A 27,262-nucleotide genomic window follows, 5' to 3' on the forward strand; every position below is an offset into this window, starting at 1 on the left:
AAAATTGCTCATAATACTCCAAATTTGGTCTGACCAGTACCTTCTAGATTCTCAGCACTACATCCCTGTTTTTGTATTCTAGTCTTCTCAAAAAATAAATGCTATCATTGCGTTTGCCTTCATTACTACCGATTCGACTTGCAAATTAACCTTTTGGGAATCCTGCACCAGCACTCCCAAGTCCCTTTGCACCTCCAATTTCTGGATTATCTCCCCATTTAGAAAATAGTCTGAGCCTACTACCAAAATGCATGACTCCACACTTTGCTACGCTGTATTCCATCTGCCACTTCTTTGCCCACTCTTCCAACCTGTCCAAGTCCTTCTGCAGAATCCCAGCTTTCTCTACACTAACTGGCCGCCCCCCCACAACCCCCTATCTTCGTATCATCTGCAAACTTGGCCACAAGGCTTTCAATCCCCTCATCCAAATTATGGACAAGGTTCGTTTGAAATTTGTTCCCTACTGATTGCGCCATCTGATTTTTTTTAACCTAAATTAGAAAAATAAAGTATTTATTTCATGCTTGAAAGGGCCGAGACCATTGGTTGTGTGTAAAAATAGATTGCAGATGCTGGTTTATACCGAAGATAGACACAAAGTGCTGGAGTAACTCAGTGTGTCAGGCAACATCTCTGGAGAAAAAGGATGGGTGACGTTTCAGGCCAGGACTTCAGAGTTTGAAGAAAGGTGTCGAACCAAAACCTCACCTATCCTTTTTCTCCAGAGATGCTGCCTGACCCGCTGGGTTACTCCAGCACATTGTGTCTATCCATTGGTTGTGTGTTCAGCACAGGTTAACAATTATCTCTGTAAATATATATATATATATATATATATATATATATGTATATTCAAAAATGAATATAAGAATATTTGGAGCAAGACATCATTTTATGAAGAGCAGTCGTTTCAGACGACTTGCAACAGCGTTTGTCTGGAGTCACTGCCTAGATGGCTTCTAGCTGTGCATTTGTAAGTGCCTGAATCGTGAGCGGATGCCTTCTGGATTACTAATGTTCCCTGTGGATGCAAGAACTCCTTCCCAGCTGGGCGCAGGTTCTTGAACGTTGAAAGCACAGTGTGGTCAGGCAGCTCCCAAACAATTTCAGGCTTGGGGATCCCAATGGCCATGCAGTTGAGATGAACGGGCGAGCCAGCCCTTGACTGGATGGATTTGGAGGGGCCATTAGTAATACGAGGGGCGTAGGCTAGTACCATCACATGCGTGACCTGGGAGGAGGCGCCAGCATTGTTGTAGGCCTTGCAGGTGTAACTACCCCGGTCATGCATGCTGATCTCCCTGACGACCAAAGTCCCGTTTTCAAAGAGGATGTACCTCGTGTTGATCTGAGGTCTATCAAGGACAAAACCGCTCGGGACGGTCCATGAAATTGTTGGCGCTGGGCTACCACCGGTGGAGCAATGGAGGCTCAAAGTATCTCCACTCGTGCTTCGGATTAACCCCAGTGGGTGGGTGTGAATGACGGGCTTCTGGGCAACCTCCAAGATAATGAGTTTCTCTATGTATCCGATTGTATTCTTGGCTGCACAGCGATACTTGCCCGCATCCTCTGCCACGGGACTGTGGATAAGGAAGGTCCCGTCACTCCCAATTTGGTAGCGGGCTGCCTCGGGTCTACTCTTGAAGCGCGTCCCATTAGGTAGAATCCAGATAATCTCTGGAGGTGGGACGCCATCCGCAGAGCAGTTGAAGACGGCGGTGACTTGGTTGCCGGCGATCAACTTCTGGTTGAATGGATTCCTGAACATGGGTCTCCTCAGCATCTGGGTGACGTCCAAGTTGACCACCAGTCTGGACGTCCCCGCACTGTTGCTCGCCACGCAGGTGAACTCCGCTTTGTCCGAAGACCTGACGTTGCGAATTTCTAAGGTGCCATTGAGATGGACAACAATCCTACTGCCGTAGTAAGGGGCGTGGATCAAGATGTTATCGGGCATAATCCACGTGATGCGAGGCTTGGGAATCCCCTCGGCCTTGCAATCCATCTGCTTCCTGGTGTGTCTCACCGCCGCCTCCTCGATGACCGTCCTATTCCCCCGGAGGCCATTGATCACTGGTGGGGTGGAAGCCACGTTGAGATGCAGGAGATACGTGGCATCGCCCCCTGGGTTACGGGCTATACACATGTACCCCCCGGCATCAGCGAAGCGGACATTCTTGATGAGCAAAGATCCATTGGATTGGATGTGGTACCTATTCTTGGAGAAGGAGATGATTTCGTTTGTCGGCAACATCCATAATATCTTGGGCAATGGCGTTCCCACGGCTTGGCAGTCAAACATTACAGATTCCCCAACCTTCACCTTGTGGAAAGGCTTGTAGGATTTCTTTATGTGTGGGATCGAGGCCACCACAGTGACATGGACCTTCATCTCGTCCTTGCCTAGAGTGTTCTGAGCGTAGCAGGTGTAGTCGCCCTCTTCTGCCATCCCGACTTTGTTATAGTAGAGGGTACCGTTGCCGAACACGACGTACCTACGGGTCCTCCTGCCGCTATCATCGGCTTGTAGGACATTGTTGACCATTGTCCCGTCGGGCAAACTCCAGGAGATCTCGGGCTTGGGTTCCCCGGACGCCTTGCAGTCCACATGAAGATCTCCGCCGTACGAAACGTGCTTGTGAACGGACTGCTTGTGTTCTATCAGCGCCGGTTTCATGGACACATCGATTTGCACTGACATCGTGTCTTCTCCAGCATTGTTGCGGGCGATACAGAGGTAATCCCCCGCGTCCTTCTCCGACGTGGAATCGATTGACAAGGTCCCATTGAACAACACCACCACGCGGCCTCCTCTCCTGGTAAAATAAATGCAGAGGACGTAACTGTTACTGGTTAAATCGAAAGCCAGAGAGGAAAACAAAAGATCAGAATGCAGAAACACCCCGGGCACTTTCCCCTGCAACCGCACGAGATGCAACACCTGTCCCTTTACCTCCCCCCTCAACTCCATCAAAGGACCCAAACATTCTTTCCAGGTGAGACAGAGGTTCACCTGCACCTCCTCCAACCTCATCTATTGCATCCGCTGCTCTAGATGTCAACTTATTTATATCGGCGAAACCAAGCGCAGGCTCGGCGATCGCTTCGCCTCCGCATTAACGCAACTGATCTCCCGGTGGCCCAGCACTTTAACTCCCCCTCCCATTCCCAGTCTGACCTCTCTGTCATGGGCCTCCTCCAGTGCCATAGTGAGGCCCGCCGGAAATTGGAGGAGCAGCACCTCATATTTCGCCTGGGCAGTTTGCAGCCCGGTGGTATGAACGTCGACTTCTCCAACTTCAGATAGCTCCTCTGTCCCTCCCTTCCCCTCCTCCTTCCCAGATCTCCCTCTATCTTCCTGTCTCCACCTATATCCTTCCTTTGTCCCACCCCCGACATCAGTCTGAAGAAGGGTCTCGACCCGAAACGTTACCCATTCCTTCTCTAGGTTAATCCGGCACTACTTCAATCTGAAGAACGGTTCTGACCCAAAACGTCACCTATTCCTTTTCTTCAAAGATGCTGTCTGACCTGCTGAGTTACTCCGGCATTTTGTGTCTATTTCGGTAAAAAAACAGCATCTGCAGTTCCTTCCTACAAATTTAAGCTGCCCCATTGCCATGATGTGATTTGCACATCTCTGAGAATTTACAGACCACTGCACTGCTGGTTCGGTAATGAACACTGACTGCGAGTAAATGCACAGTTTGACTGAAGTTAAGATGCCAAATTGAAGCCACATCATTACTTGGCAATTCCAGTAATTATAATCCGTCACTTTGGTAACCACTCCATTCAGCTGGCACTGTCTAATGCCGGCCTCTGCACATTGTCCAATAAGTTCCTCACAGACCCTTACATATATTACAAGAAGCCATTCTGCCGACGCCAGTTAATTGCCTGAAAATATATACTGCAGCTAACACGTTAAATCATTTTGACATTCAGTGCATCAGTGACCATCTCTGGCAGGTCTTTTTCAGACACATTTAAAGGATGTTTCTTCAATTTTAAGTGGAAACCGTTTTGCCTACAGTATTGAAAAGAATTTGCAACAACTCCATAAGTTCCTAAGTTCATAAATTATAGCAGCAGAATTAGGCCATTTGACCCATCAAGTCTACTCCACCATTCAATCATGGCTGATCTATTTTTCCCTCCGAACCCCATTCTCCGGCCTTCTCCCCATAACCCTTGACAGCCGTACTTATCAAGAATCTGCCTATCTCTGCCTTAAGAATTATTGTACAAGACATTGGCGAGGCCACATTTGGAGTATTGTGTTCAGTATTGTTCACCCTGTTATGGGAAAGATGTTGGTAAGCCAGACAGGGTGCAGAGAAGATTTCCTCCCATGTTTCCTCCCACACTCCAAATACGTACAGGTTTGAAGGCTAATTGGCGTGGTAAAATTGTAAATTGGCCCTAATGTGTATAGGATAGTGTTAGTGTTGTGCGGGGATCGCTGGTCGGCGCAGACTCGGTGGGCTGAAGGGCCTGGTTCCACGCTGTATTTCTAAACCAAACTAAACTAAAACTGGGGAGATAATTTGCCAGACCAGGAGAAAAATGGACAAGCAGTCACTTTAAAAAGAACGGCGTGTCACAGTTAATTAACAGCTGATAGTAAATGCTGCTCTTCTGAGTCTCCTTCTGGGTCACTGATTCATCTCCAAAGGCCACTTGCTGCCTTGGGAAAACCCCTGACACCTTTACTAATTAAAAAGCTGTCAATCTCTGCCTTAAAAATATCCATTGACATGGCCTCCTCAGCCGTGTGTGGCAGTGAATTCCACAGGTTCACGGACTCTGACCAAATAAATTCCCCCTTATCTCCTTTCTAAAGGTCTTCAGCCACAATGTCTGTGCCCAACATGATGCCAGGATACACTAATGTCCTCTGCATGCACATGGTCCATTCTCTGTATATCCATGTGCCTATATAAAAGCTTCTTAAATGCCACTATCATATTTGCCTTCACCACTAGCCCTGGAAGCACATTCCAGGCACCCACAACTCTCTGTAAAAACTTGCCCTGCACATCTCCTTTAAATGTTGCCCCTCTCACCTGAAAGCCATGCCCTCTGGCCTTGACATTTCCATCCTGAGAAAAAGGTTCTGACTGTCTGCCTTATCTATGCCTCTTCGAATTTTATATACTTCTATCATGTCTCCCCTCAACCTCTGATATTCCAGAGAGAATAATCTTCTTAGGTAGCTAATACCCCCTAATATAGGCACCATTCTAGTGAATCCTCCGAAGCCTCTACATTATTCTTGTAATGGGACGACCAGAACTGCTGAGATCTTGTTTCTGGTTGCACCTTTCTGTCCCCTTTTAGTACCTTGTAAAAAGGGAATGTACTTGTAGTGGCTCGATACAGCCTACAATCTGAGATATGATTCCATCCATTTATCTGAAGGAACATCCAGGCGTCACTGAATGTTTGAGAGGAAGGATTACGGATGCTGGTTTGTACCAATGATAGGCACAAAGTGCTGGAGTAACTCAGCTGATCAGGCAGCATTCTGGAGAAAAAGGATAGGGGACGTTTCAGGTCGGGACCCTTCTTCAGATTCTGAAGAACTCAGAGGATTTTTCAGGCTGAAAAAGGGTTCCGACCCAAAATGTCACCCATCATCTTTCCCCAGAATGCTGCCTGAGCCGCCGAGTTACTCCAGCATTTTGTGTCTATCTTCACTGAAAATGGCCACTTATTCATGGCCTGGGTAATTTCACCATTATGGAGAAATCATAAACTCACTCTCTGTGAAGGAAAACTGCAAAGTACCACTCTTTAGTACATCTGCAAGTTCCTCATAGAACCGTAATTTATGAAGTAGTTTCTATATAATCATCAAGACCAGTACTTTTTGTAGATTTAGCAAACTTCCTGCTATATCAACCAACTGGCATTTCTATTATGTTGTTTCTACATAACACCCAGGAAATCCCTATGGTAATATTAGCAGGCATCACACCACATCATTATATGACTGTTCAGTTTGATATTTAATAGTGATTGTGACTTGTTTAAATTGTGCTTTATTATATTTTCAGACAATGGAATATGTCCAAGTATTTACTTGCTCATATGTTAGATTAAAACTATTACACGATTACTTAAAGCAATGTTGTTTCACTTTTAGCAAAATATTACTAAGTTCTTATTTAGTATCTCACAGCTTGCCCGTGCCTTTTGCTGGTTCCAAAAAACCTCTGTGAACTGTTTTGTGAAATTCCACTCATTAATTCCATTTCCTCCGTCCATCCATCTTAGAGCATGGTACATGAAAAGCCAAGTTCTTTGAAACTTATACAGAGCAGGCTAGGACTCTATTCCTTGGAGCACAGGAGGATGAGGGGTGATATTATAGAGGTGTCAAAAATCATGAGAGGAATAGATCGGGTAGACGCACAGTCTCTTGCCCAGAATAGGAGAATCGAGAACCAGAGGACATACGTTCAAGGTAAGGAGGAAAAGACTTAATAGGAACCTGAGGGGTAACTTTTTCACACCAAGGGTGGTGGGTATATGGAACGAACTACCTGAGGAAGTAGTTAAGGCAGGTACTATCACAATGTTTAAAAAGCCTTTAAATAGGTACATGGATAAGTTTAGAGGGATATGGGCCAAATGCAGACAGAGGGGACATGTTGATTGGTTGTGGGCAAGTTGGGCCGAAGGGCCTATTTCACGTGGTATGACCCTATGCCTCTATGACGCAAAGAATAATTATTGCTTGCACTGGTCCTTTGATTCCAACACATTGTTATTTCACCTTTTTAAGCTGCAGCACACCATGTGTTTGCTTTTACAGCTGCAGCACACCATTGTATTTGCTTTTACCTCTTTAATTTCTTTTGAGTATTCTAATCATCTCATCCAGAAATATCTTGTAGGGTGTCAGTTAAATCTATGTGTACCTCTCTCACCCATCAATCAGAGGTCATGGTTCAAGCTCCACTGCAGGATTTGAGTATGAAATGTCATCTGGCATTTGGGTTTTAGTTTTAGTTTAGAGATACAGTGAGTCTCTGGCAACTCTACCACTGCTCCACTGTACTGAGAGATTGCCTCGAGCTTCAGCCTTCCAAAAAAAAGGAACTAATCTCACAGGAGTTTGGAAGAGATTCTAAAGAGTTATTTCAGGGAAAACAGATGAATTGTCCCTAGATTCCTCACCCATACCTATCCCCTAACAAACATTACTACAGGAGATTATCTGTCTGATTTATTCTCGGTATTTATGCAAACTGACTCATGTCCACACACTTGAAAACCATCCCATGGGTTATAAAGACCGTGGATAGTTATTACCTTCCCTCCCTCCCCTCCCTCCCTCCCTCCCTTCCTTCCTTGTCTTCTCTTACATTATTCTCCTTTCTTTTCTCCCTTATATCTGTCTTTCTTTTCTCCCTTATCTCTCTCTCCCTCTCCCCCTCTCCCTCTCCCTCTCCCTCTCTCCCTCTCTCTCTCTCTTTTTCTTTCTTTCTTTCTCTTACTTTTTGTTTTACTTTCTTTTTCTCTTTCTTATGTTTCTCTCTCACATTCTGCCACTTTCTATTTTCATCTTCCTCTTAAATATGTGTGACTGTGGAAATGTTGTGGAACAGAATGACCAGGGTGTAGGTACATAGCTCCATGAAGGTGGTGCAGAGGCTGTACAGCATGCTGACCTTCATCAAGGTGGACATTGACTACATTGGGATGTCATGTACCACCTGTACAAGGTGTTGATGAAGCTACACCTGAAATAGATTGGCAAATAGCAATTACTTGGGGGAAGGAGGGTGGAGATAGCAACAGAGTGTGGGAGGTGATAAGTGGAGGGCGAAATACTGCAGATTCTGGTCTATGATCAGGTGAAGAATGGAATTGAATGAGGAGAGGTGGCAAATGGGATGGGAGAGATAGGCAGTGGGGCAAGGAAAAGGATTCAGTGGGTGGAGTATGTGGGAGAGGGTGGGAAATGATACATGGTGATCGGGGTCTGGGCAGTAAGGTGAGAAGGTGGACAGTAAGGTGGTCTGTGAGAGAGGATCGGGGTAGATTGGAGGGGAAGAAAAGGGACAGAGGGGTGTAGATTACCAGAACTCCAACTGGACAGGTCCGGGCACATGGACAGTCACCGCGAGGATTTAATTGGAAGAAAATGACTTTATTGAAATGGTTTAAATGTCTTAAATTGTTTTTTTTGCTTTTAAAATAATTTGTGTAAGGTTTAATAGTTTTATGTTTTGTACATTTCTGGAACATTATTGAATGTTCACCAACTGCTAGTTTTAAAGTATTTGAGTTTCTCTTTAATACATAGAATCATACAGTGTGGAAACAGACCCTTTGGCCCAACTTGCCCACACCATCCAACGTCCCAGTTACACTAGTCCCACCTGCCCACTTTTGGCCCATATCCCACCAAATCTGTCCTATCTGTGTACCTGCCCAACTGTTTCTAAAACGTTGGGATAGTCCTTGCCTCGATTACCTCCTCTGGCATTTTCAAATACTTTCATTTCTGATGGTAGTAAAATAGTGTCATACAGCATACAGCCATCTGAAGGAAGGTTTCGACCAAAAACATCACCTATCCATGTTCTCCAGAGATGCTGCCTGACCTGCTGCGTTAATCCAACACTTTGTGTCCATGAGCATCGAAACTGGCCCTTTGGTCCATCTCATCCATGCTGTCCAAGGTGCCTAACTAAGCTAGTTTAATTTGCCCCCTTTTGACCCATATCCCTCTAACATTTCCTATCCATGTGCTTATCCAAATATGTTTTGAATGGTGTTATTGTACATGTCTCAACCACTTCCTCTGGCACCTTGTTCCATATATGTACAGCTCTCTGTGTGAAAAGGTTGCCCCTCAAGTTCTTATTAAATATTTCCCCTCCCACCACATACCTATCTATGTCCTGTGGTTCTTGATTTCCATGCCCTGGGTAAAAGACTGCATAAAGGTCTGTTCATTCTCATGATTTTATATACCATTAATAAGATCACCCCTCAGCGTCCTGCGCTCCAAGGAATAAAGTCCTAGATTGCACAACGCCTCCCTGGAGCTCAGTCCTGGCACCATCCTCGTGCAGTATATCCTCTCTGCACTCCTTTCAACTTAATGGTGTTTTTACCTATAGCAGCGTAACCAAAACTAAACACAGTACTCCAATTCAGCCTCACCACACCTTGTACAACTGCAATATAAATATCTTTAGCAGGTGTGCAGCGTAGGTTTACTAGGTTAATTCCCGGAATGGCGGGACTGTCATATGTTGAAAGACTGGAGCGACTAGGCTTGTATACACTGGAATTTAGAAGGTTGAGAGGGGATCTTATCGAAACGTATAAGATTATTAAGGGGTTGGACACGTTAGAGGCAGGAAACATGTTCCCAATGTTGGGGGAGTCCAGAACCAGGGGCCACAGTTTAAGAATAAGGGGTAGGCCATTTAGAACGGAGATGAGGAAAATCTTTTTCAGTCAGAGAGTTGTGAATCTGTGGAATTCTCTGTGGAGGCCGTGGAGGCCAATTCTCTGAATGCATTCAAGAGAGAGCTAGATAGAGCTCTTAAGGATAGCGGAGTCAGGGGGTATGGGGAGAAGGCAGGAACGGGGTACTGATTGAGAATGATCAGCCATGATCACATTGAATGGCGGTGCTGGCTCTAAGGGCCGAATGGCCTACTCCTGCCCCTATTGTCTATTGTCTATTGTTATTGAATGTTTCTGAAAGTTTCAATTAGTGACGGCTGGCTTGACCGGGCATATTTCAATTGATTCGTGAGGAGTGGCTGATGGAGAGGGCTTAACTTTTCCATGTGATGGTTTTACTGGTGTAAGGCCCTATCACTACACAATACTTTACTGTTGAGACAGAGAGCAGCCTCTCAACCCGAAACGTCGCCCATTCCTTCTCTCCAGAGATGCTGCCTGTCCCGCTGAGCTACTCCAGCATTGTGTGGCTACCCTCTCTCCACAAATGTTGGTCTCAGGACATAATCCAGATAAGTATACGTAGAATATAGAACATGGAACAGCACAATACAGGACCAGGCCCTTCGGCCCACAATGTCTGTGCCAAAAATGACCCCAAATCTAACTAAAGGCATCTTCCGGCACGTGATTCACGTCCCTCCATTCCTTGCATATCCAAGTGCCCATTTAAAAGTCTCTTACATGCCACTATGGTATCTGCCTCCCCCATCACCCCTGGCAACGCATTGCAGGCACCCCCACCCACTGTGTAAATACCCTGCTCCATACATCTTTAAACTTTGCCAGTCTCACCTTAAAGCTTTGCCCCCTAGTCTTTGACGTTTCCCGTGTATAGGTTCCTGACCATCCTCTCGGTCTATGCCTCTCATAATCTTATAAACTTCTCCTCAGACCTCTCCTCAGCTTCCTATTCTCCAGAAAAAAACCAATCCAAGTTTGTCCAATCTCTCCTTGTAGCTAACGTGCTTGAATGCAGGGATCGTTCTGGTAAACCACTTCTGCATCCAGTCCAAACCTTCCACAATCCTTTCTCTAATGGGGCGACCAGAACTACACACAATATTCCAAATGCGGCCAAGTCTTATAAGACTATAACATGACTTCCTGACTCTTACACTCAATGTCCCCAAACAATGATAAACGTTTGTACTAAGTGTTCTGAAACACCGCCTTCTCTGCCTTGGTGATGCTCCAGCGAAGCGGGATGTGGAATAAACTGAAACGGGAGCCTTGGAAAAAGAAATAATTCAATTCAATTTTAACCCGATTTTGGTGGATTGATGGGACGCGGGCCGCCGCGGGCCAAGCTTGCTCCGCAAGGGGAGAGGTGGAAACCGATGGGGCGAGTGAGTTGAGTTAACTGCCTAGACCCGCGGCCGCAGAAGGTCTTACCGGCGCCACTGATCCACGAAGATCTTGGAAGGTAATCTCCAAAGGATGTGAGGTTTCGGGTCTCCCGTGGCCGAGCAGTGGATCTGGAGCTTATCTCCATAGTTCAATTTACTCTTGTTGGGAGAAGCAGCAATGATCTTGGGCCGTTCCTGGTGTTGCTCCACCATCAAGCTCACAACCCTCTTCTCTGAGCCGCTGGAGCTGGTGACCACGCACTCATAGTTTCCGCTGTCTGACGGTTTCAGCGATTTGATGTAAAGGGTGCCGTTGGTGAAGACGAACAGCTTGGTGCTGATGAATTGCAGGGGTTTGATTTCGGTGCCGTCGAAGACCTGCCAGCGGAGGTCGGGCGGCGGGTTGCCTTGGGTGCTACATGCCAATCTGATGTTCTCCCCGGGCCGCGCCTTGATGGTCTGCCGTTTGTCCTCCAAGATGCTGGGCGGCTGTGCCAACACGTGTATCCGCACCGTCACCGTGTGGACTCCAGCGGGGTTGCTGGCCACACACCTGTAGCTACCTTGGTCGTACACGTTCACCGCTTTAATACGGAGCGTGCCGTCAGCCAGCACCGAGATCCTCCCGTTGAATGGGCTGCTGTTTCTCACCATGGTTCTGTTGGCAAGGATCCAGGAGATGGTCGGAGAAGGACGGCCCTGAGACCTGCACTTAATCTCCACGGGGTATCCCGAGTGGACGGTGATGTCCTTTACCCGAGGCTCCAGTATTTTGGACGGGAGGGCCACCACAGATAAAGTGACCAGCAGTCGATCGGAGCCGTGCTGGTTCTCGGCTGTGCAGAGGTACTGTCCGCGGTCCTGAACTTTGATCTTATGAATGGACAGGGTACCGTTTGGAAAGACCTCAAATTTGTTGCTTCGCTTGGTGTTGGCAGTGATCGTTGCCCCTACAACAAAAAGCAAAGATTCATCTCAAACAAATTAATGTTCGCTACAGAATCTATCGAATAGTTTCACCATCACATTAAGGAACATTGCAGACCCATGCACCATGAAAACAGAGTGAGGGAGTAAATGAGTGTGTGATGAAGTGAATGAGTGGACCAGGAAGTGAATGAGTGAGTGCGAAAATGAATGAATGAGAAAATGAATGAATGAGTGAGAAAATGAATGAGTGAACGTGGGAGTGAATGAGTGAGCGAGAAGGTGAGTGGACGACGAAGTGAATGGGGAGCGAAAAAGTGAATGAGTGAGTGTGGAAGTAAATGGGTGAGTGATAAAATGAATGAGTGAGTGAGAAGTGAATGGGTGAGTGAAAAAGTCAAAAGGCGTTCTATATTCTATGCAAGTGATACTATCTATAATTGTACTGTAGAAAATGTGCAAACGATGTAACGACAATATTATATGCAGCATAGCACTTAATGGTTATTACATTTTGCCCATTATAAGTTTCAAAGGCCCTGGAAGTAGTTGTGTTCTGGGAATTTTCAAATGGGTCAAAGCGTGTGTATTCAGGGGAAAGTTAGGCATTCAAGGGGTTTAAATATATAGAAAATGCCACGATGCAAACTAAAAGCCAAAGGACGTCAAAGGTTGTCAAAGGCAGTAGGGGAAATGCAGGAGCATGAGGTTGAGAGGGGTAGATAGATCAGCCATGGTTGAATGGTGGAGTACACTCATGGGCCCAATGGCTCATTCTACTCCGATGACTTATGGACTTACGACATCAAATCGTATCAAGGAACCCATAATCAGTCTGAAGAAGGGTCTCGACCCGAAAAGTCACCTCCCCATGTTCTCCAGGGATGCTGCCTGACCCGTTCATTTACTCAAGCACTTTGTAGGCTTTCTGGAGGGTGAATGGATGTTTGGGGGGGGGGGGGGTGGGGGGGAGGGGGGACACAACTGAAGGAACATGCGAACAGTTGAATATGGTTGAATGAGTTTGGACTTTAGACTTTAGAGATACAGCGCGGAAACAGGCCCTTCGGCCCACCGAATCCGCGCCGATTAGTGATCACCCCGTACACTAACAATGTCCTATCTACTAGGGACAATTTACAATTTTACCGAAGCCAATTAACCTACAAACCTGTACGTTTTCAGAGGAAGTTAACCTGAGCACCTGGAGAAAACCGACGGGGAGAACGTACAAACTCCGTACAGACAGCACCGGGAGTCAAACCCGGGTCTCTGGCGCTGTAAGGCAGCAACTGTGCCGCCCTAAGATGGTCGGTCTAAGTGAATGGGTGACTGATTGGATGATTGAATGCGACACAAAACCTTTCCACTGCAATCACTAGCACACTCGCACACGCATTCACAAGACATTCCCTCGCATTAATCCATCTGCCTGTCCAGCCTATGCGCATTTCTGAGATCACTGGATCACTCACCCCTCATCCGCTGCGCCACCAAACTTATAAATATAGAAAATATGTGCAGGAGGAGGCCATTTGGCCCTTCGAGCCAGCTCCGCCATTCATTGTGATCCTGGCTGATAATCCACAATCAATCAAACTACTCGAAAAATCTTACCCGTTGAGATCTTTGTCCATCTGATGTCGGGGTGGGGATTTCCGGAGGCCTCACAAGTCAGGACAGCGTCAGAATCGGCCAGCACCGTGAGACTAGCTGCCGTCCCATCGATTATACTCGGCTTTGAGGGCCGCTGCCCTATCAGCGGATCCACGGCGATAACATTGGGCGAGGAAGGGTCGGCCTCGCTGGACAGGTCCTCTCTGCTATCCCCGACCTCTATGGTGTTCTCAAGGTCCACGTTTAGAGCGGGGTTGATCGCCCTATGGTCACTCGGCGCCTCTGTAGACCTCGGCGAGAATGTTAGACTTGAGCCGATGATGCGGCCGTGGGACATTCCCCACCGTGGGTTGTCCACCCCGTAAGCAGGGGGCAAGGGCGGCGGGCGCCTGCGGGGCGGGGAGGTGCCAAACCTGTGCAAGGTGATGCGGAATCTGGGAACAGCCCTGGAGGTGGGTTGGAAGGTGGTCAGAGCGCGGCTAGAGGTAGGAGCCGCAGTGGCCGATTCGGTGACAAGTGCGGTGGTCGTGGGAGTGCTAGATGTTGGGGTAACCGGATGAATTCTGATTCTGGGCAGTTGACTTGTCTTGGTGGCGGCGTATGTTGGAGCCATTGTGGTTGTGGTCCCGGCATCTTCAGCGGTGGGCGATGGTGTGGTTGTTGGAAGGGTTGCAATGGGTTGACTTGGGCTTGATAGAACCCGAGGCTGGGAACCAGAGTGAATCGCGGGTGGAGTCGGCACAACCGTCTTGGGGTAACGTCTCGAGTGCGTACCAATGTTCCAAGTGCTGGTCTCCATCTCAACATTGGTGGTTACTGGGACGGTCGGAGTCACGGGCAATCTAGTTTTCTTCGGACGTGTCCTCCTGGTCTCAGCCGCCGACGCCGCCGAGCGACTGCGTCCGGAGGTGGTCCACGATGAGAAGGCACGGCTCTTGGTTCTACCGAAGGCTTTGCCCGGTCTCCTGCGCCGGAAGAACGCCCGTTGTCTGGTGGTGAGAGTTACCCGGGTCGTGGTGACTGTGGTCTCTGTAGTGACCGCCGCTGTTTCAATCGTAGATGGGAGGATGGTGCTTGTCATCTCGCCGGCAGGGGTAACGGGGATCCGCGTGGTTTGTTCGGTGGTGGTGTCTTGGGTACGTGGGGTGGTGAGAGGGAGTACCGTGGGATCTACCATTGGCACCGAGGTCACCACATTTTGGAGAGTCGGCTTGGTCAGAACGAGCGAGCCTTGAGTAACAATTTTAGACCCGGTGCCCCGCATGGGTTTCCGAAGCCTCCGGAGTACATCCCTTTGACTATTGAACCCGAAAAGCCTACTCCAAGGGATCTTCCCACGGGCAGTCTTATGGGTCCGGCTGGTCGGCTGGATGGTGGGTGGAGTATATGTTGAAGAGTAGATAATTTGGGGTGGACTTTCTGTAGGTCTCTTGATAGCAAGTAAGGCAGGGTTCGGGCTGGTGCTTGTACTGGTCGCCAGGGGTTGTGTTGTGGTTCTCGAAATTGGGGCTTGTGGTGCGTTGCTGTCTGGACTGGTCGCCCGACGCGAAAGGTCCTCCCCTCCGGCGGTACTCGTCTCCAGGACACTTACGCTTTGGGCGTCTTCCTCCAAGGGACCTCTGCCAAACTGGATCTCGGGCTGGGGGAGAACTTCGGCTTTCTCCGTCGGTGCTATCCCAGTCTGTGTGGGAAGGGAGAGTGGGGACGGGAGTCGCAGTGGGACCTCGGTGATGGCGGAGTTGCGATGTGACTGTACCAGTGCCGACCCGCCGTGTCTTCGCCGACCCGGTCTCACAATGCTGTACCAGTGTTTGTTCACACCTGGCCGCCCGTAACGACGCCTGTATGGCTGTTTCCGTCTTCGTCCCCAAAGCCTTGGTTTGGAAGCCGAGGCGTCGGTGACAGTGCGGCTCCGCTGGCTGACTGCGGTGGAAGGCAAGGGGAGTGGAGAGGTGGTGGCTTTCTGCCTGGGTTCAAGCGGGACTTGATGACCCCCATGGCCTTTCGTGGTCATAGGGTGATGGCGGCCGCCACTGGTGGTCGCGGTCCCGCCCGTAGAGACCTCCACTCGTGCTGTGTTTTCTCCTGGTGGGATTATATCTGCCTCTGGCGTGTACATCCGCAACGTGGTAGGTGCAAGGGTAAGGTGGAGATCCCAAATATCATCGGAGAACGTCATTTGCCCTTCTGCATTGGGTCGTTGGGGAGTTGTAGTTGGGGCTTTGACACCTCCAGGTCTCCTTTTATCAATGGAATCTGTCGGCACAGGATGCAGACTGGGGTATGTGGACACCTGCCCCATTGGAGACGTTGTCTCCCCTTCGTTAGGTGGTGTGGTCTGTCCCAGCGTTGGAGACTGTGCCACCACTGGCGCTTCGTTCGCATGGGGACCCCTTGGCCTTGTGCGAGGAGATACCAATGTGATTGGAAGCTCCCGTGGCCGCCTGGTGGTCACCGCGATGAACCCCTCGTCCACTAGGCTATCCTGGTCGTCTCCCGACGATTCCCTTTCCTCCGGAGATGCTGGGAAACCCCCCCGAGGTTTGTCGGTGATTCCTCGCGTTGTTGTTGTTGTTGGCTTGGCTACGGAGTTCTTCCTGGCTCTTTCCAGATACTCGGCCCAATGCTTGGGATCAACTTTTCTGGGCTGCTTCAACGTCCTTCGGTTGGCCCACCAGCGACCTCGGGACCTCCCGCCGCCACTAGTTCTTCTCCTGGGTGCCACCTCCGCCGTTGTTGGCTGTGCCCTGGGTTCTGAAGTGGTGGCCTGGTCTGGTTTATGATCTGGCGTGTTCTCCGTGGCGGACTGGCTGTGGGTTCTCCCCGCTTCTTCAAACTCCAGTGACTCTTGCTCACTCTCCCCTGAACCTAAGCCGTCGTCGTTATTTTCAGCACTTCCATTCTCGGGGGCGGACACCGTCACCTGTAGCGCCAGGAGATCAACCCCATAGCGGTTGGAAGCCACACACCTGTAATAGCCGCCGTCTCTGACCGTCAGCTTCTTTATCATCAACGTCCCATTTGGTGTTATCTCCTTATTGGTCGTGGAGCGATCTAAAACCCTGTGGTCAGGAAGGACCCATCTGACTGTAGCATTTGGAATTCCAGAGGCTTGGCACGGGAGCTGTAAGGAGTCGCCACTCGATTTGGAAATGTAAGGCCCATTTATGTCCTTCTCGGAAACGCTGGGGTCCAGGATGGTAACCCTGAAACTCAACACGTCTGCATCTTGGTAATTGGTTCCGACACAGTGGTAGATGCCCGTGTCGTGGAGGTCAGCAAAGTTTAACCTGAATTTGCCGTCTGCACTGACTGACATCCGGCTGTCCTGGCTGCTGTAAGGCGCTCGGACCTTGCTACCATCTGGGAGAATCCACTCGTTGATGGGCTTGGGGTCACCAAAGGCTTGGCACTCCAGTTCCACGGTCCCACCCATCACCACAAAATGTTCAGTCCTGATACTGCTTGCTCTCTTTATCATCACCCAGCTGTTTTTCCCCGGCTTCACCTCCAAGTCTTGGAAGGTGACCTGGAGGTCTATGAGGTACTTGATCTGCAAGACATTGAGGGTTGTCCTGCTCCTGTCCAGCTGCAGGGTGATTTCACTTTGCAGTAGCCACGAAGGCTCAGCTCTGATCTCTGCCTGTATACCCATAAAATAGTGCATGTCCATGGTTGGAGGCTGTTTGTAAAGGTAGCCCATGGAAGGCGTTTCACTCAGCAGGGTGTCCCTCTCCAGCTTTAGTGAAGAGTCTGTGTACATCGCCAGGATCCCCCATAGTCGTTGAATCTTCTCATAATCAACGTAGCAAACAAGGAAGGTTGATAGGGATGTATTGAGCAGGACATGGTCCTCTTTCTGATCCACGGTTACGTCTGGTGTTCTCACGGGCCTGTGCACATTGCAGGTTATTTCACACCCATTCCCCAACTGGTCGCTCATGTTCAAACTCATTTGACCCAGCGGTGCCACGAAAGCCTTGGCATTACCGAGAGCGTAGTCCCCTTCTTCTTCCATAGCGCTGCTTCGGATCTTCAGGGGAGACTGGATCTTTGATGGCATGCAAGCAAAGGTGGAGGAAGGCAGCTGTAAAATATCCTTGCCCTTGGAGACACTTGCACTCGCACACACTGGGCAGATCTGGCCGTTGGGGTAGTTGCGATCTCGCTTGCACTTAAGCACGCCTGTAAATGAGATTCTGAAGTGTTATTCTGGGAGATTTTGGCTTTTTATAGTTAACAAACTGCTCACAAAGAAAAAAATTCCCACAAGTCCTTGTTCATTTTATTATTAAACAAAGAATTGGAAATGAACATAGAAACAAGGAATTGCAGATGGTAGTTTACAACAAAAAAAACACACAACATGCTGGAGTAACTCAGCAGTTTAGGCAGTATCTCTGGAGAATGTGGACAGGTGACATTTCGGGGAGGGACCCTTCTCCAGACTCAGACTCTGAAGTGGGGTACCGACCGGAAACGTCACCTATCATCCTTATATCCATGTCGTTAGCACATCTTACCCAGCCCACAATGGACCATTTCTCCACAAATTCACAATGGACCATTGTGGGCTCCACCTTTCCTGTGGTCGTCTATTGCCAGCCTTGTTTGCTGGCCCTTTCTTGCCTCAGGGTCCCCCCCACCCCCCCGCACCCGCTCCACACCTCTATCTTTCCGTCTGAAGAAAGCTTCTGACCCGAAATATCACCTATTCCTTTTCTCCAGAGCTGCTGCCCGACCTGCTGAGTTACTCCAGCCTTTGTGTCTTCAATTAGAGATTAATTATCTGTCTGAAGAAGGGTCTCGACCCGAATCGTCACCCATTCCTTCTCTCCAGAGATGCTGCCTGTCCAGCTGAGTTACTCCAGCAATTTGTGTCTACCTTCGATGTAAACCAGCATCCACAGTTCTTTCCCACACAATAATCATCTGTACAACGTGCCCTCCCCTATATTCATACTTGATCATCAAATTTATGAGATTTGTGAAAATAGGATAAGTGCAGTATGAAATTCCTTATTTTCTATAATTTTTGGGGTACTTGTGTTTTTTGTCAAAATTGCCTTGTTGAAACGTAGTTAATAGTTTAAATAAGTTAGATATATCTTAATTTATAGTTCAACAATCTTTTGATACATCCTCAGATATAGAACATGGAACATCGAAATATACAGCCTACAGTGTGTGTGTTGAACATGATACCAAGCTAAACTAATCTAATTTGTCTGCACATGATCCATGCCCCTACATATCCATATGAGAAGGCTTTTGACATCATTTTGGTTATTTTTATAAATCCTCAGTTTAATCATGTCTGCATCTATGCACTCCTGATATCACTTCTTATTAAATTTGAAATTGTAACTGAGCTAACCTTGAAATTAACAGTTTGGGTTCATGGTAACATAATGGGTTCTGGGTTGCTATTCAGTCACTGGGGTGCTATTCAGAAGCCTGGACTATTCTTCGGGAGACCACTGTGGTTGACAGCTTTGCATGGCAAGTCGTGCTGCTACCTCACAGCTCCAGGACCCAGGTTCAATCCTGACCTTCAGTACTATCTGTAGAGACTTTGCATGTCCTTCCTGTGACCAATGGATTTCCCTGGATACTCTTAGTTTCCCCCATACCCCCAAAGACCTGCAGGGTGGTAGGTGAAGTGACCATTGTAAATTGTTCCCAGTGCGTGGGCACATGGCAGAACTTGAGGAGTTTGGTAGGAATGGGGGAAGAGATACATGCAATTAGTGTAAATATGGTCATAAGTGATAGTAGTAGAATTAGGGCATTCATAGAAACATAAAAAAAATAGGTGCAGGAGTAGGCCATTCAGCCCTCGAGCCAGCACTGCCATTCAACATGATCATGGCTGATCATCCACAATCAGTACCCCGTTCCTGCCTTCTCCCCCTATCCCTTGATTCCACTAGCCCTAAGAACTCTATCAAACTCCCTTTTGAATGCATCCAGTGAATCGGCCTCCACTGCCTTCTGGGGCAGAGAATTCCACAAATTCACAACTCTCTGGGAGATTTGGACCATCAAGTCCACTCCGCCATTCAATCATGGCTGATCTATCTTTCCCTCGTAACCCCATTCTCCTGCCTTCTCCCCATAACCTCTGACACCTGTCAATGACTGGTTGATGGTTGGTGTCGATTTGATGGGCCGAAGGTGTGTTATTTTGCTGTATGATTCTCCATCTACCTTGAACCCCGTTACAACAGATGGGGAATTTAACTTCAAGTAATTAAATTAGTGTGGAATTAAAAAGAAACCTAGTGTCAATAATAACAGTCATGAAATTATCAGACCAGTGGAAAAAGCCATCAAACACGCTAAGGTAAAATCTGCTTTCCTTATTTTGTTTAGTCCTTATATGACTTTTTTTCTCCACTCTGAAAAGCCCTGCGGAGAAATAGGGTGGATGATAAATTGCCATAAACATCCAAATCCGGTGAATAAGTACATAAGAGAATGTTCACCAAGAACAAATTCACCAATTGAAAAGCATTTTGTACTTTCAAGTTCAAAACTGTGACTTAATCTACAGGAATCAGTTTCTGGGTTCCAACAAATGACATTAGTCTCTTCAGTAAAAAAAAAAATGGCCCTTTTTATTATGAATATATTTTTAAGGGCACAAAGCCAAAAATTGATTAAAAACATAAATTATTGTCACTTGACATGTATGTATAGTTAATATTTAATTATTTCAAGTCCTATCTATAAATAATAAGCATTTTATGCATGTTTCCAGGAATGGCATGTCAATAGTTCAACTTGTTTGGAATTACAGCCCCCATATATTTATGACAGTATCACTTTCTTGTGATCTGGGATGAGAAGATACAGATATTTTTTACCTTTGGTATATTCGCTTTTTATTTCCCTCTTATTGGGTTATGGCTTGGATCATATTAATCCCCCCCCCCTACCATTCAAACTCTTCTCCATCTCACCCCCTCCAGCTCATCAACAATCGGGTATCAGATCTAGATATCAGGTAGTGGTGATTCCTCACCTCGCAAAGCTTTTCTCCTAACTACAATCAAGAGCGTAGAAAAAAGGGACTGTAGATGCTGATTTTCAAAAAAAGGCACAAAGTGCTGGAGGATCTCAGTGGGACAGGCAGTATCTCGGGAGAACAAGGATAGGTGATGTTTCGGGTCAGGACCCTTCTTCGGACTCTTTCAGGTCAAGACCCTTCTTCAGCCATTCAGAGTCTGGAGAAGGGTCTTGACTTGAAACGTCACTGATCCACGTTCTCCCGAGATGCTGCCTGGCCTGCTGAGTTACTCCAGCACTTAGAGTCATAGAGTCATAGAGTGATACAGTGTGGAAACAAGCCATTCGGCCCATCTTACCCACCGGCCAACATGTCCCAGCTACACTAGTCCCACCTGCCTGTGTTTGGTCCATATCCCTCCAAACTTGTCCTATCCATGTCCTTTTGACATTAGAAAGTTGTTGTATGTGTGAATATGTAATGCAAGGTATTGTATTTGTCACCAATGACATGATCAAACAGCAATTAAGTGTTAGTAAATAACAACAGGTAAATAGCAATAGATAAATGATCGACTATACCTGGCAGCCTTTCATTGAGTTCAGCTAACCACTTCAAGTTACAATCACAAAACCATTTGTTGCCATGAAGGTAAATACTTTCAATTTCTGAGATGTAAGAAAGCAGGTCACTAGGGATGGATGTCAAGGCATTTTCTGACAGATAAAGATGCTTTATTGAAGATACTTTGAAGATCTTGTTGAAGCGAAAAGTGACAAATGTATCTCGGTGGATTTCTTGCAGCATGTTTCCTTCTAAGTGGAGTAGCTTCAATGTAGCAAGCCCATAGAATGCCTCGGGGTTAATGAATTCAATGTTGTTGTGGTCCATATGTAACCGGACTATGCTGCGTAGACCACGAAAAGCCTCGCGATTCAATGCTTTCACCTTGTTGTAGCTCATCTTCAGAACCTGTAAAACCAAAGTTGTTATCATCCAATTAATAGTGTTTATGGAACAATGGAGACATGCACAGTAATTCAAGGATTTTAAAAGAAAATTCAACTATTGTAATCAGATGAACTGGATGGGAGCATTTCAGCTAATAAAACAGGGAAATAAAATAATTCAAGGATTCACTCCATCTACGGAGCTGTGGAATTCTTTTGCCACAGAAGGTTGTGGAGGCAAAGTCAGTGGATATATTCAAGACAGAGATAGATAGGTTCTTGACTAGTACAGCTGTCAGAGGTTATGGGGAGAAGGCAGGAGAATGGGGTTAGAAGGGAGAGATAGATCAGCAATGATTGAATGGCAGAGTAGACTTGATTGGTCAAATGGCCTAATTCTGCTCCTATCTCTTATGATCTTATCATCTACACTTCATGCTGTCTCGACAATGCCCCCAGCATAATCAAGGAGATGTCACACCCCGGTCACTCCCTCTTCACCCCTCTCCCTTCAGGCAAGAGGTACAGAAGTTTGAAAACACATACCTCCAGATTCAGAGACAGTTTCTCCCTAGCTGTTATCAGGTAATTGAACTATCCTATCACCTAGAGAGTGGTCCTGACCTCCCATCTACCTCGTTGGAGACCCTTGGATTATCTTCAATAGGACTTTCTGGACTTTATCTTGCATATTTCCTTTATCCTGTATCTGTACACTGTGGACGGCTTGATGTATGGTTTTTCGACTGACTGGATAGCATGCAACAAAAAAGCTTTTCACTGCACATTGGTACACGTGATAATAAACTAAATTAAACTGATCTCTTACTGAATTTCTCTGGTATAAGTGTGATGGCTGAATGAATGGACAATGGAAGTTCCCGTTATCCAGAGATGTTGGCTGACCCACTAAGTTACTCCAGCACTTTGTGTCTATCTGCACTGCTGCATATGACCTTGCTCTCTAGACTGAAGGAAAGACCTGTACATGATAGGAAGCAAAGAACAGAAGATTCACCATGTTGATTCTTGGGTACGTAGTCTGAGTGAACCTATATCTCATCACCATTTCCAACCAATTCCCATATCCGTTGGCTTCCTTAGTGTACAAATGTATGGCAGTGTCATTGTTGATGGTCTCAATCTCCCAGTGTCCAGGCCTCTTGGGATCAAAGGTTGGATAGGTAACAAGCATCAGCCTTGCTAACATTCTAAGAATTGACTGAAGAAAAACACTACCATCCATCGGATGCTGACATCCTACCTGTAGACTCTGCAGATCTTTGAATGCGTTGTCTGGTATCTCTTGGATCTTATTGCTATGAAGCATTAACAACTCGAGATGTTTTAACCCAGCAAAGCTGCCATTTGTTAACTTCATCAGGTTATTGTAACTGTAATAAAATATAACTATTTTAGTGCCAGACTCAAACAGATCAAGGATTACCAAAGGAAGATGATTCAAACGTACCCCAAATTTATGCGTTCCACGTGAGCTTGGATGCTTTCTGGAATGGCATTGAGGTATCTGAAGGTGCAGTGGATCTCGGTGGGTACGTAGCAAGTACATGCTTTGGGACAGGTAAGGCAGGTGCGCCAAGACCAGGTGAAAACAGCCAGGAACACCAGTAGACTCCAATGCGGAGAGCAGGAAGAGAGGCTTCGCCCACTGACCACAGCCATCCTCTTTTAGGTCCTTGGAAATGATTCACATGCCGCAAGTTTCCTGTCAATGGACCCGAGACCTGAGGAATGCAAGGTAACCATTCTCAATCGCAACAACCAAACATGTTGGATGATATATCAATAAACAACGCATTGTGTTATAAGTTGTGGATAGGCGGCGTTTCAGGTCTGAAGTCTGAAGAAGGGTCTTGACCTGAAACATCAGCTATCCAAGTTCATAAGTTAGAGGAGCAGAATGAGGCAATTCAGCCCATCAAGTCTACTCTGCCATTCAATCAGAGCTGATCTATCTTTCCCACTCAACCCCATTCTCCTGTCTTCTCCCCATAATCTCTGACCCCTGACATTTTCTAGCCAGATCTGCTGAGTTACTCCAGCACTTTGTGTCATAAAGTCAGTCCTACAGCATGGAATGGACCCTTTGGCCCAACTTGTCCACACTGACCAAGATACTAGTCCCACCTGCCCACTATTGACCCATACTCTTCTAAACCTTTCCTACCCATGGTGGTCTCTGCCTCAACTACCTCCTCCGGCAGCTCGTTCCACGCGGTGTAAACGTTTACCCGTAGGTTTCTATTTAATTCCCCACCCCCACCTTAAACCAATGTACTCGTTTGAATATTTGCTACGACTACCCAAGATGTGCACCTGCGGCAGCTCCACCTTCGGCTTCAGTGCTCACCGCAGCGGCCCTCCTACTCGTCGCGGATGTATATTGAGGTAAGGTATTCTACCGTAATGTGAGGATATAATGTGTTCTATTGAGTATTAAAGTTGAACTTTTATTAGGAGGCAATGCAGGGTCTAAAATGCCGATTAGAAGCACGATTGCTTGGTGCGTTATTTTACTCAATGGAAGGTCACTCTGACTATTCGCGCTGAACCTTTTCGACTGATAGCTTGATGTCGAGTTACATTTTCACAACTTGCGTGCACATTTCCGTGTCTCCGCTGAGTCTTGCTTGAGGCTCTGTGCATCTAACAGCGGGGAACTCCTGCAATCACCATCAAACATTGAGCATGTAATGTACTAAAACTGTCTGCACGCACTGGGCTTTCCTCCCTCGTTTGTTATATTGTTTACGGTGTACTATGTTTACATATTCTGCTTATTACATAATAAGTAAGAATCCCATTCCACATCTGGGACATATCTGGGTCATTGTTCTGTCCGAGTCCACACTCTGGACTCTCGAAACTGCGTTTCATCCCGCATAGCTTTAAGATCAGTGGGCGAAGTTTAAAGGACGTTTTTCTTTACACAGAGAGAGACGGGTGCCTGGGGTCGCGCTGTCAGGGGAAATGGTGGAGGCAGATGGGATCGTGGCTTTGCGAGTCTGAACAAGGGTTCCGACCCGTAACGTCACCTATTCCTTTTCTCCAGAGACGCTGCCCGACCCGCTGTTACTCCAGCATTTTGTGTCTAATTTCGGTTTAAACCAGCATCTGCAGTTTTCTTCATGTGCACGGTTGTGGCTAAGATACTTTTGGATAGATATTTGGAAATGGAGGGATATGGATTATGTGTAGACAGATTTTTTTAAGTAGAGAGGGTGGTGGGTGCCTGGAACTCGCACCCAGGGGTGGTGGTGGAGGCAGATGGGATCGGGGTGGTTAAGCTTTTAGATGGGCACACGGACGCAGCGGCCAGTGCTTTTTTTGTTATCTTATGAGAAATGGAACAACAGCATTCTTTCTTGCAACAACAGCGCAACAACAGCGCAACGGGTTTGGAAACAGTGGATGGGTATGGACCACATGCTGGCAGAGGAGATTAGGTTATTTTGGCATCGTGTACAGCATAGACATTTGGGCCAAATGGCCTGTTCCTGTACTGCGCTGCGCTCTGTTCTGTGCTCAAACCTCCTGCTTATTCACAAAATGCTGGAGTAACTCAGCAGGTCAGGCAGCATCTCGGGAGAGAAGGAATGTGCGACGTTTCTCCTCCTGCTTAGATGCTTAAAGTGGAAACTTTGGAAAAAAGGAAGCTTATTTTACAACGAAGGCAATAAAAAGTAACACGAGTGACTCGCCTTGTGAGGTTTGCGTGGATTGCTCCTTCCCTGGGCTACTTTTTCCCGGCGGTTTCCCCGTGGATTAGCTGATGCGGTTCAGACGCCTTGTGTGGCTTCCCTGGACGAGGCCGCTCTCTCTGGGGGATAGGTCACAGAGCGGCGACTGTCCACCGACATCGAGAAGCTGATTTGCACCCATCCAGCGAGTTGGACCTGCAATCACTGTGAGCCCCGCCGGCATCCAACCCATTGGCCGTTTGCAAACAACTGCGCGCCTTGAACTGAGCGCTCTGTGCCCGGCCCACTGTAAATTACGTATTGGTTGGCATGTAGACAAGTGCTGCAAGCTGACACAGACTCAGAGACTACCTTTAACTTTCTCCCAAGCTGACTTGTATTCATTTAAGGCCGGAATTAACATGCACTCAATCGCAAACGGAATCATCGCGGCAGACCAGGTTAAAGGCACTTACAACTTTCTGGTAAGCAATATCCGTAGATTTCAGCACTGAACGCGGAGTCCAAGAGCTACCTGTTGACGAAAAACATTGCCCTGTTTCAAAACGACGGTCAGATGTTATTTGGTGCGTTATTTCAGCAAGTTCACACGCCCAGATTTTTAAAGGCAGCAAATCCCTCTCGTGTAAACACTACAAGACCCCGTGGCGTGGGAGGCAGAGAGAGAGGGGAGGGTATTCTGTGGGAGATGAACACAAAGTGCTGGAGTAACTCAGCACGGGGCAGGCAGCATCTCTCGGCCAGGCCGGCACTCAATAAGACGGAGACCCGAGGAACAACAGATACTGGAATCTTCAGCAAAACACCAACTGCTGGAGGAGCTCGGAACTGGACGGGTCAGGCAGCATTTGTGGTGGGAATGTGCAGGCGACGTTTCAGGTCGGGGCCCTTCTATAGACCTGATTCAATACGTTCTACCTTTATAAAACAATCCACCGACCCTCTTTTGCTATTTCAACCCCTGAACCGCTGCAATGGTGCTCTATCCACCCGCAGCCCCCCCCCCACCACGCCGCTTCTGTCAGAAACATCTGTGTAACTACGCAGGGGTTGCTGAAATTAAACTCAACTGAACTAATTCATTATGATTTAATTGGCAGGGAAGATCAGAAGACCTGCACATCCCGTGGGTTTTACAGTCGCCCCGATTCCCACACCGTTTCTCATGCGAAATACTCATGACCCGTTGCTTCTGCTTATTAGTGGGGGGGGGGACTTTTTTACATTGTAAATACACTCTCACAGACACTTACGGTTTCTCTGAAAACAGGCACACAGACACACTCCCACACAGACACACACAGACACACACAATACTCTCACACACACTCGTACATATTCATACATGAAGCACAATGTATACATGAAACACAAAGTGCTGGAGGAACTCAGCGGGCCAGGCAGCATCTGTGGAGGGATATGGACAGACAACGTTTGTCCATTTGCCACCGTTTGTCCAACGTTTGTCCACGGGATGCTGCCTGGCCGGCCCGCTGAGTTCCTCCAGCACTTTGATGTTGTGCTCAAGATTCCAGCATCTGCAGCTTGTAATTTATGCCCAGACTGACATGGACACACTCTCACACATTCGCCACATACAATCTCGCACACTCTCGTTCACTGTTTCACTCGTGCGCTCTGACACGATATTTCTGTACTTCACACGCACGGTCAAACTCTCTCTCTCTTTCTCTCTCTCTCTCTCTCTCTCTCTCTCTCTCTCTCTCTCTCTCTCTCTCTCTCTCTCTCTCTCTCTCTCTCTCTCTCTCTCTCTCTCTCTCTCTCTCTCTCTCTCTCTCTCTCTCTCTCTCTCTCTCATCTCCTACCTCCCATCTCCTCCCCTCCTCTCCTGCCCCCCTCTCCTCCCCTCCTCTCCTGCCCCCCATCTCCTACCTCCTCTCCTGTCCCCCTCTCCACCCCCCTCTCCTCCCCTCCTCTCCTGCCCCCCATCTCCTACCCCCTCTCCTGTCCCCCTCTCCACCCCCTCTCCTCCCCTCCTCTCCTGTCCCCCTCTCTTGCCCCCCTCTCCTACCCCCTCTCCTGCCTCCTCTCTCCAGCCCCCTCTCTGTCCTGCCCCCTCCTCCACCCTCTCTCCCCTGTCACCACTCTCTCCTGCCCCCTTCCTCCTGGTCCATCTCTCTCTCTCTCTCTCTCTCTCTCTCTCTCTCTATCTCTCTCACA

The 27,262-nt window shown here is 47.6% G+C and overlaps 1 protein-coding gene across 1 annotated transcript; it reads right to left on the reverse strand.

Moving 5' to 3' along the window:
* Positions 1 to 772: 772 nt before the first annotated feature.
* On the reverse strand, positions 773 to 25,663 carry LOC144599514 (immunoglobulin superfamily member 10-like). Its single transcript, XM_078410486.1, has 7 exons — positions 25,537 to 25,663; positions 22,831 to 23,104; positions 22,624 to 22,753; positions 20,991 to 21,381; positions 13,398 to 17,582; positions 10,900 to 11,803; positions 773 to 2,822 (listed from the first exon to the last, which is right to left on the reverse strand). The coding sequence occupies exons 2-7, from the start codon at positions 23,040 to 23,042 to the stop codon at positions 914 to 916; spliced, it is 7,731 nt and encodes a 2,576-aa protein (XP_078266612.1). The 5' UTR covers positions 23,043 to 23,104; positions 25,537 to 25,663; the 3' UTR covers positions 773 to 913.
* Between the last annotated feature and the right edge of the window lie 1,599 nt (positions 25,664 to 27,262).

The sequence above is a fragment of the Rhinoraja longicauda genome, chromosome 13 (genome assembly GCF_053455715.1).
Source record: "Rhinoraja longicauda isolate Sanriku21f chromosome 13, sRhiLon1.1, whole genome shotgun sequence".
Taxonomy (NCBI): Eukaryota; Metazoa; Chordata; class Chondrichthyes; order Rajiformes; family Arhynchobatidae; genus Rhinoraja; species Rhinoraja longicauda.